The sequence below is a fragment of the Helianthus annuus genome, chromosome 1 (assembly GCF_002127325.2).
Source record: "Helianthus annuus cultivar XRQ/B chromosome 1, HanXRQr2.0-SUNRISE, whole genome shotgun sequence".
Classification (NCBI taxonomy): domain Eukaryota; kingdom Viridiplantae; phylum Streptophyta; class Magnoliopsida; order Asterales; family Asteraceae; genus Helianthus; species Helianthus annuus.
In genome coordinates this window covers 138,722,560-138,733,862 of record NC_035433.2, presented here as the reverse complement: position 1 = coordinate 138,733,862, position 11,303 = coordinate 138,722,560, and the positions used below count along the sequence as shown (strand labels likewise).

Here is an 11,303-nt window from a genome sequence, read left to right as displayed (position 1 = left end):
GTTGAGAGATTATAAATTTTAATATGCCAAAAATAGTTGAGAGATTTTTTTTAGGTAAAATGAAAAAAACTACATTACTTCCTTTTAATATTAACTCTTAACTTAATGCAAATAATCTTGGCGAATAAATCATAGTTAACTGATTATCTGATAAAATTCAACGGGGCATACATTATTTTTCCAAAGAAATAAAAAAAAAAATCACATGTATGTATTTTGTATTATATACAAGTACAAAAAAGTATTAAATATTCACTCATTGAGGGCATTCACACCAATGGCCCAACACCCTGCTATAAAAGGAGCTCCACTGATACCCAATCAATGCACACAAACATTAGCTATTAAAAAACAATACACACACAAACACCAATCAAAATGGCACCAATTGACACTCCATTAACATTTATGGTCCGGCGGCGTGCACCGGAGCTCATTGCTCCGGCTAAGTCCACGCCGCAGGAACTAAAGCCTCTATCTGACATTGACGATCAAGAAGGCCTTCGGTTTCAAATCCCGGTAATTCAATTTTATCGCCACGACCCAAAAATGAAGAATAAGAATCCGGCTAGTGTGATCAGGGAGGCCCTGGCTAAGGTGCTTGTGTTCTACTATCCGTTTGCTGGCCGGCTTAAAGAAGGCCCGGCCAGGAAACTGATGGTTGATTGTACGGGTGAGGGTGTATTGTTTATTGAAGCGGAAGCTGATGTGACACTCAAGCAGTTTGGAGATGCGCTTCAGCCGCCGTTTCCTTGTTTGGAAGAACTCCTTTATGATGTTCCGGGATCCGGAGGGGTTCTCGACTCACCATTGCTACTTATTCAGGTAAAATTAAAGTTTATAAAAATAGATATGTTTTTAGTTTTCTCGGTTCACCAGTTCAACCGGTCAGGTCGGTCTCATCTGAAAAAGAAAAAAAGAAAAAGAAGGCAATCATGTGGTTTTCCACTTGGTTTTGGTTCCGGTTTGACCGGTTTTTTTTTATGGTTAGCTCAAAACCGGGGTTCTAATTTAATTGCTATGTCTCGTCCTATTCACAAAATTAATATGCAAAGAAGACAAATGGGAAACATTAATGTTTTAAGAAAATCGGTTTGAGTGGTGCGCTGATATCCATTCATTTTTTTTATCAAATATATCTTTATTAAAATAATATAAAAAGGACTAGTTTTTTACTTTTTTTTATAATACTGTGGTTTTGCTAATTAACTTTTGTTAATTAATAGGTGACAAAATTATTATGTGGAGGTTTTATTTTTGCTCTACGACTCAACCACACCATGAGTGATGCACCGGGGCTCGTTCAATTCATGACAGCACTTGGTGAAATGGCTCAAGGTGCATCGAAACCTTCAATTTTGCCGGTGTGGCAAAGGGAGTTGCTTTTTGCACGAGACCCACCACGTGTAACGTGCACTCATCATGAGTATGACAAAGTGGAAGACACTAAGGGTACCATAATTCCACTAGATGACATGGCGCATAAATCATTTTTCTTTGGACCTGCTGAGGTGTCAGCGTTACGTAGATTTGTTCCCCCATACCTTAAAAATTGTTCCACTTTCGAGGTGCTAACAGCCTGCCTCTGGCGTTGTCGTACCATCGCGCTCCAACCCGATCCTGAAGAAGAAATGCGCATCATTTGTATCGTCAACGCGCGTGCCAAGTTCAATCCTCCTCTTCCGGTTGGATATTACGGAAATGGGTTCGCCTTCCCGGTTGCCATTTCCACAGCTAAAGATCTCGCCACCAAACCGTTGGCCCACGCATTGGAGCTTGTGATGAAGGCTAAATCAGATGTCAATGAAGAGTACATGAGATCTATAGCCGATCTAATGGTAATCGAGGGGCGACCCCACTTTACAGTGGTTCGAAGCTACCTAGTCTCAGATGTGACTCGGGCTGGATTCGACGTGGTTGACTTTGGGTGGGGGAAGGCGGCTTATGGTGGACCCGCCAAAGGCGGAGTAGGTGCTATCCCAGGGGTTGCTAGTTTCTATATACCTTTTACAAACCATAAGGGCGAGTCTGGGATCGTGGTACCCATATGTTTGCCAAACGCATCAATGGATACCTTTGTCAAAGAGCTAAACAACATGTTGGCTAAAGACAACAACGATCAAATGCCCCGAGATAACAGTTTACACGTTCTTTCCCGACTATAAATATATTTCAATACGTGACTCTATGATGGTGTATCATGTGTAATATTTAGTGGTTGTATTCTATTACTCTATTGTGTTGTATCTGAATGATTTTCTAAAGAATATTTGTGGCAAAAATAATTGAGTTACTTTTTTATCCATTGATTATTTGAAATCTATTTTTAAGGCCTACTTTTTTAAAAGCAATAAAGCCCTAGCAAGACCTCACGTCTCCATAGTAGAGGTGCACAAAACCGGGCTTTTTTAATACCTGGGTTCGGGTACATACGCGGGTATTGGATTTCCGGGTATTGGCCATATCCTCGTTGGGTTCGGGTCCGGGTATTGTCTAGAAAAAACCTTACTCTGTGTACCCGGGTTCGGGTATGATTCGAGTATGGTTTGGGTTTGGTTAGAGATCGGATTTTTCGATTCATTTTTTCGGCATAAAACATAGAAATAGAAATGAAAACCTTTTATTTCATAAAACATAGATTTAAAATACACATGACACATGAATAACAAACATAGATGCCTTCATTAATGTCGCTTTCCTCATCTACTCTCATCATTATCAAGTTGATAAGATAATCTTGTTTTGTTCTAGAGTTGTTCATCATGTTGTTGTCATTTGGGCTGAGAAAATGACAATGGGATATAACAAAACTGATAGGATAGAATTATAGAAGTCCTTCAAGAGTTCAAGACTCTTGTTAATTGGGCTGAGATAACGAAATTGGGCTTCAACGATGGGCTTTAGATTGGCTGAGAAAGTGATGGAAGTTCCCACTTCCCAAGTCCCGGTGGGGTACAAACGGGTACGAAAAAACCTGGGTTTGGATACTGAAGAGAATATGCATACCAGGTAGGGTCAGGTTCAGGTTTAAAAAGCCTGGCTTTTTTAATACCCGGGTTCAAATTTTTTTCATGTTCGGGTCCGGGTTTTTTGTGCACCTATACTTAGGTGCTGCTTATTTTTTCTTCAAACATCTTCAAGGGAGCTAATGTCTGCAGGCGCACAGACGTTACCTGACTGTTTGTTTTTTTTCTTTAAACAGATCTGAACTCAGCTTTTTACATCTTAAAAAATAAGCTATGGACCTCAAACTTAAAACATCTTCACAAAAACCCAAACAAAAACCCTAAATGCACAACATTGCAGCCGCACACCCCCTGTCTCCTCCCTCTACCTCCGGCGACCGGAGTTATCTCCGGCGACCTCTCCGGCATCCATTCTTCTGGCACACCACACCTCCACGCCCCCCCCCCTCTTATATCTTTCTTGCATCATCACACACGCACACCCCTGTATCATCCTACATACACTCACCCCCAAAAATTGAAGAAAGAGAGAGAACGGAGAAAGAAAGTACGGCGGAGGGCTCGCATCTGAGCAGCAGCGGTGTATGGTGGCCTTATTGACGGAAATGGTGATGGAGGTTTGAAGTTTCGGCAGCGTCGGAGCTAGGCTGTAGTGATGGAGGTGACTATTGACGACGCCGGGGACGAAGCAGAGACGGCCGCAAACCTCCGTTCATCTCATAAGCACTTGGTCAGTTGTGTCGATCTGTGTTTGTTTTAAATTCTTTCTAAATTTTGAGGTTTTGAGTATATGTAATTGTTAAACTGTTATAGTCATAATTATGGTCGACTGTTTGTTTGATTGTGAAATGAAAATACACACATGTTTCTTCTCCTCGTCGTCCTCCGACCTCCCTCTTCTCCTCCGACCTCCCTCTTTTCCTTGCAGACAATATCAAAAACAAACAGTCTTATATTTTCAGCTTGTAGAGCTTCAGACCACATCTTCAGTTGCAGACATTAAAACAGATGAAATCATCTTACAGACAGTTTATGTCTGCAAAAACAAACAGCACCTTAGAGGTGCACAAAAAACCCGGGGTGCACAAAAAACCCGAACAAAAAATAACATTAGAAAAACCAGGTTTTTTAAAAAAAAACGCCAGTGGGGCAACGTCATGGTTAACACTAGCCCAATGTTGTCTAGCCAGCATTGCTTGGCAACCGCCGCCTCACACCCCACTGTCTTACAGGGGCCGTCTTAACTTAAGTGGTATCACTGAATCAAAAGTTACGGTCAATAAAATATTATTAAACAACAATGATTGTAGCACGCACAATATGTTAATCAAAATACCAAACCAATATTGGTGTGCACAGTGTATGCAACAATGGCGTCTGTGGTTCCAAATTGAAGTTAGGTTCACAAGGTCTAGTTGTTTCATGCAACACAAGGATTAGGCTGCATGAGCATGACTAGCTAGACCAGGGATCCTTGGAACACTCGAACCAGAATCCGATATGATCGAGCTCATTCGCCATGCCATTGACTCAGGTGTCACCTTCTTAGATACCTCAGACTTCTATGGGGCTAATAAGTGGCGGAACTAGCCTATTAAATCAGTGGTATCCTAAAAAAAAAATATTTTTCCGTGCAATCATACAATATTAGAAAAACGACAATAAATAAATAAAGTAAAGCAAATATCTAATAGATTTGTCCCCTTCTTTTTTTCATAGCTTGAAATCGCTCCATCACATTGTCTTCTTCTACCTTATGAAAAAATCATTTTCGACCGCACAAACCATGACATTGTTCAAACTTCAAAGGGATTTTTTTATTATTTGGGCTTTATTAGTTATTACAATTTGGGCTTGATTATCATAAAACTAATTATTTAGGCTTAGTTACTAAAGGTTTTGGGCTTAATGAATAATATCTCGTATATGTTTAGGGGTATCTTATGTATAAAACTGAAAAAAAAAATTACACTACGAATGCGAATACGAGTTTGAGCCGTACCCCGTGCTACGGCTAAGCCTACATTGGTTCTGCCCCCGGGGCTAATGCTAACGAAGTAACGATATCCTCATTGGCAAGGTAAGTAACACTACCAAAACACAATTCTTCGGTAATCCGTTTGTAAAGCTTCCGTCAGTGATCTGTCACTGAACTAACTTTTTGTCATTTCACCCACAGCTGAAATTTTCTATGGTGTAATATTTCTGATTTTTCGTTGAAAATTTTAAAATTATATAGCTCCGCCCACGCCAATTATTTTGCCTAAAAACTCTCTACGTGAAGAATAAGGCTATTAGTAATTTTTTATAATTTAATCTAATCTATCTAATCTAATCTAAATCTATTAATAAGACAAGTGAAATGAACAGTGCTTTTGGGCGGTTCTTCACACGTCCATGTTTCTTTCCCAATCCACCTCCCTATTAAATCACTTTTTCTCCACAACCGCCCAGAATTCCCCCCACTGTCACTTCCGATCATCGATCATCCAAACGGGACTTCCGTGCTCATCTCAGTTGTGTTGGTCCGAACTGGATCTTGATCTCTAATTGAGCGTGATAAACTTGAATAACAATGACTTGTAATAACTGAATGAATGTATATACAAATCGAATTGAGAGTAAGTAAGTACAAATGAAACTACATGATCCTATTTATAGTTTTCTACGGGTACGAGTGAACGGTTGCGTCTCTTCGTGAAAGGACACGTCTCTTGGATGTGTGGTTGTGATTAAACCTTGAAGAGGTATGACGAATCTTGTCCGTTTGATCAACCGGTGCGTCTTTTCCTTTCTTGTGCCTTGTACCGATCGGAAATTGGTGTGTGTAAGAGACACACCTTTTCGGTAATGATGGTAGTTACCATCTTTGTCTTTGTCAAGTTTGGTCCTCGTACTTTATAACCGCTAAGTAATAATCTATTCTAACTATCTAACTAAGTGTGGGATGTTTAAGAGATTAACCGGTTTCATTCACCCCCTTAATCTCGAACATCCATAAGTTGCTTTAAATCTTGAATTCCGAGCAGTTCCCTCATTGTAACAAACTTGATCCTTGCTAATGCTTTTGTTAGTATATCTGCTCGTTGTAGTTCTCCACTTATGTGTTCCACAGTGATATCCTCGTTTTCCACACATTCTCTCTTATGAAGTGATAGCGTGTGTCAAAGTGCTTGCTTCTTCCATGAAAGACTGGATTTCTCATGAGTGTTATTGCTGAAACATTATCTACTCTGAGTGTTATCTTCTCTTCCTTCCAGCCTGTGATTTCACTTAACAATCTTTTAAGCCATAGTGCTTGACATGCTGCTGCAGTGGCTGCCATGAATTCTGATTCACATGATGATAGTGCCACTGTCTGTTGCTTCTGTGTACACCAGGTTATAGGTGATTCTCCAAAGTAGAATACCAGACCAGTTGTTCCTTTTCCTTTGTCTGTATTAACTCCAAAACTACTGTCACTATAACCTGTGATCTTACATCCTCCTTGTCTTTTGTAGATGATTCCATGCTCTTTAGTTCCTTTGATGTAACGTAGTATTTGCTTTACTGCTTTCAGGTGTTGTTCCTTTGGTTCTTGCATGAATCTACTAAGTAGGCTGACTGGGTAACAGAGATCTGGTCTTGTATGCAATAAGTACCTGAGAGAACCTATCAGGCTTCTGTAATGTGTTGCATCTACTAGATCTCCTTCTTCAGTCTTTGTCAATTGAGTTCATGGAGTCATGGGAGTCTTTGTGTCATTGCAGGATAACATATCGGCGTCTTTGAGTATCTTGTTGATATATCCTGTTTGCTTGATGCCTATCTCACCCCCTGCTTGAATTACTTCTATTCCCAGATAGTATGCTAACAATCCTAGATCGCTCATATCAAATTTGTTCTTCATCTGAGATTTGAAGACATCTATTTCCTTCTTTGATGTTCCAGTGACTATCAAGTCATCAACGTAGACTCCAACTATTAGCGTAGAAGCTTCACTTGTTCTTGTATAGATTGCGTTCTCTAAAGTGCACCTCTTGAAGTTAAGTGACTTTAGGGTTTGATCTAACTTCGCATTCCAAGCTCTTGGTGCTTGTCTCAATCCATACAGTGCTTTTGATAGTCTGTAAACCTTTCCTTTATTTCCTGGCTTACAAATCCTTCTGGTTGTGATACATAGACTTCCTCCTTGAGGTCTCCGTGTAAGAATGCAGATTTCATATCTAAATGATGTACCTCCCAACCTTGATATGCTGCTAAAGCCAATATTAGTCGTACTGTTTCCATACGTGCTACTGGTGCAAAGACTTCGTCAAAGTCTATTCCGTGTTGCTGAACATATCCCTTTGCAACTAGCCTTGCTTTGTGTCTAACAATGTTTCCGTTTGCATCTTTCTTAGTCTTGAATACCCACTTTAAACCTATTGCCTTGTGATCTCTTGGCAACCCCGTCAAACTCCAAGTGTTATTCTTGTTTATTGAATCTAACTCAGCCTTCATTGCTTCAATCCATTTTCTATCACTAGATGCTTCCTTGTAATTTCTTGGTTCTTCTTCAGCAAGTAGTAATTCTTGTGGATGTATTTGAATTTCCTCTGTCTCTTCGTATAATTCTTCGAGACTTCTCAATTTTACTGGAGTGTCACTAATACTCTCTGTTGTACTTTCAGAAGTGGATGGACCTCCACTTGATAAACTGCTTGAACTTCCTGCTGAGTTTTGATTGTATGAATGTGCTGGCGGGGTTACATAGGAGTCTTGTTCTTCTGTCTGGTCTACTCCTGAATCGTCATGATGTGGCCCGCTACTGTCAGGACTACTTGGTTCATTTTCTTCTAATTCTGGTGGTTTGTCATCTTCTTGAATGACAAAGTTTGTCCATTCGGGATTCCCTGAATCTACCGTTTCCATATAACTATTCTAGTTCCATGGTTGTCCTTCCATGAACTTTACATCTCTACTGACACATATCTTATTCTTTGTTGGATCATATAATCTGTATGCCTTTGATCCTTCTTCTATTCCAAGGTAAACCATAGGTGCACTTCTATCATCTAACTTCTTTTGTTGAAGTGGTAGTACCTTAGCGTAAGCAGTGCAGCCAAAAACCTTCAAGTGTTCTAAATTTGGCTTTCTTCCTTTCAGTGCTTCATATGGTGTCTTGCTCACCAGGGCTTTTGTTGGAACCCTGTTTAGTACGTATATCGTGTGTCGTATTGCTTCACCCCAAAAGTTCTGTGGCATGTTCATTGCCTTTAGCATACTGCGAGTAGTTGACAACATCATCCTGTTTCTTCTTTCTACTACTCCATTTTGCTGTGGGGAATATGGTGATGTAAGCTGTCTTGCTATGCCGTTGGTTTTGCAATACTTGTTGAATTCAGCCGATGTGAATTCACCTCCTCTATCCGTCCTTAGCATTTTTAACTTGGTCTGCGCTTCCTTTTCCACCTTTTCTTTGAACTCCTTAAATGTTTCGAATGCTTGATCCTTGGAAGTTAGTAAATATGCCCACATGTAGCGAGTACAGTCGTCTACAAGTAAGAATATATACTTCTTCCCAACATGTGTTGGTGGAGTTATAGGACCACACAAATCTCCATAGACTAAGTCCAGAGGTTTTAAAGATCTGAACTTTGCCTGATTTGGAAATGGTGCCCTACTATGCTTCCCTAATAAGCATGCGTCACAGACTTGACTAGCATGACTTATTTGGGGAACTCCATGTACGAAGTTCTTTCGAGTCATTTCCTGAATAGCATCAAAGTGTAAATGGCCTAACCTTGCGTGCCATAACCATGCTATGTCTTCGGTCTTTGAGAGTAGGCAGATTGGTTTTCCAGTCTTTAGTTTGACTTTGTACAGCCTGTTCTTCATTCTCTTGACTCGCATTAGTAGCTTTCTATTTCGATCTCGGATAGTAAGTAGATTTCCGTCCATAAACACCTTGCAACCGGTTTCTGTAAGTTGTCCGAGGCTCAATATGTTGCTTTTCAGACTTGGAATGTAGTATACTTGTGAAACAATCTTTTGTTCTTGATTTAGACATTCCAGTAGTATTGAACCTTTGCCTTTGATTTCTACGTGTGACCCATCACCGAACCGTACTTGCCCTGTCACCGTTTCATCTAATTCCTTGAAGTGACTTCGCACTCCTGTCATGTGGTTGCTGGCCCCGTTGTCTAAGTACCATAGATTTTCATCTTCTGAGGCGTAACTTGTTGGTTTTATACGTTCCTCGTTTAGCAGAGCCCTTTCTTGAACAACATTTTCTTCTTGTATTGCCATTAGCAATACGGGTGCTTCGTCTTCCTCGACGAGGTTTGAATGTTCTTGTACTTCATCTTTCTCAGAACAGTCCTTCTTGAAGTGTCCAAACTTCTGACACTTAAAACATTGGATCTTACTTAGGTCGGTTCTTGCAAACTTCCTCCAGTTTCTAGAATTTCCGTTTCTAGGTCTAGATGTAGATCCTTCGTTTCTGGGACTTTGCCTATTTCCATTGTTTCGCCAATTTCCACGCGTCTGGTTAAATCTACCACGACCGTGGTTTCCAGATTGCCTTCCTCTGGTGTTATCATGATGTGTGAACATAAGCCTATCTTGGCTTTCTCCGTAATTTTCCTTTTTTAACTTGAGTCGTTCTTCATACGTCTTTAGTCTTCCGACCGCTTCTTCTAGCGTCATGGTTTCTAGATCGGAGTATTGTTCCATGGAGGCAACGATTTGAGTGAACTTATCCGGTACGCCATTTAGGGAGTTTGCGTACTAGACTCGGTTGACTCAATGTCGTTCCTACTTCAGTTGCCCTGGTAACGATACTATTAATCTTTGCGGTGAACGAATCAATAGTGTCGTCATCCTTCATTTGCAACAATTCAAATTCTGACAACAGCGTGTGCATACGCGCCTTTTGTACCCGATCAACACCAACGTGTCTAACCTTTAGATTATCCCAAATCTCTTTTGCGGTTTTACAACTTTCAACTTGCAATACAACGTCTTCTGGTATTGCTTGAAACAGATATGCAATTGCAGACTTATCTTTCTTGATGTCTACCGTTGCATTTTCTGTCGGTTCAATCGTTTCCCACAAACCATTCGCTTCAAGAATCGTCTTGATACGAATAGCCCAAACTGTATAGTTTGTTGGTTTCAGAATCGGACACTGAAACTGGGAAAGAGAATTTCCATCTTTCTGTATTATTATCAGACTTTGTCCGGGTGATCCTGACATATCTTCCTGCCGAATAATCTTCACTTCTAATAGACTTTGTCTTGGTTTCAATAGATCTCAACAACCCCGATTACCAGAATCGTGTAATAATCAAACAACCGAAACAAACTAATTCGCACTAAACCCTGGAATCAAAACAAACCCTAGATTCCTAACCCTTCGGTTCAACCGATTATACTAGAACCGAAAATAAAAATTCTGAAATGAACTTTTGCGAATTTAAACGAAAATGAAACCTGATCGCGAATTCCCTGCGATGCCTTGCGATTCCCACGCTTAGAGCCTGATGCTCTGATACCAATTTGTTGGCCCGAACTGGATCTTGATCTCTAATTGAGCGTGATAAACTTGAATAACAATGACTTGTAATAACTAAATGAATGTATATACAAATCGAATTGAGAGTAAGTAAGTACAAATGAAACTACATGATCCTATTTATAGTTTTCTACGGGTACGAGTGAACGGTTGCGTCTCTTCATGAAAGGACACGTCTCTTGGATGTGTGGTTGTGATTAAACCTTGAAGAGGTATGACGAATCTTGTCCGTTTGATCAACCGGTGCGTCTTTTCCTTTCTTGTGCCTTGTACCGATCGGAAATTGGTGTGTGTAAGAGACACACCTTTTCGGTAATGATGGTAGTTACCATCTTTGTCTTTGTCAAGTTTGGTCCTCGTACTTTATAACCGCTAAGTAATAATCTATTCTAACTATCTAACTAAGTGTGGGATGTTTAAGAGATTAACCGGTTTCAAGTTGAAATGATGGAGGCTGATGAAGCTCAGAGATCAGAAGCGGTTTTCGACGGCTAGGGTTCTGTTGCGAACCCGGTGACGGAGGTGATTTTGGGGTTCTCTCCAACGACCGGTATACCTTTGCATGCCCATTTTTACCCAGATCGAACGGTCGACGATTCTGCAAGCTTGAAGCGGTTTTTGGCGGAGATAAGCGCCACCCACTGATTTCGCTGGAGGATATTGTCTTGCTGTTTACGGGTATGCTCTTCTCTGAAAAAACCGATTTCCACTATACTCGCATTCATATATGCTTCAAATCCATTTCAACTATACTCGCATTCTTCAAGTTTTAAAATTTGCAGATCTAATCATTCTTTGCA

At 40.3% G+C, this 11,303-nt stretch overlaps 1 protein-coding gene across 1 annotated transcript; it reads left to right on the top strand.

Annotated features, from left to right (window-relative positions):
• Positions 1 to 254: 254 nt before the first annotated feature.
• LOC110881068 (benzyl alcohol O-benzoyltransferase) lies at positions 255 to 2,305 on the top strand. The gene is made up of 2 exons (XM_022129445.2): positions 255 to 825; positions 1,227 to 2,305. The coding sequence occupies exons 1-2, from the start codon at positions 379 to 381 to the stop codon at positions 2,163 to 2,165; spliced, it is 1,386 nt and encodes a 461-aa protein (XP_021985137.1). The 5' UTR covers positions 255 to 378; the 3' UTR covers positions 2,166 to 2,305.
• The last annotated feature ends 8,998 nt before the right edge of the window (positions 2,306 to 11,303 follow it).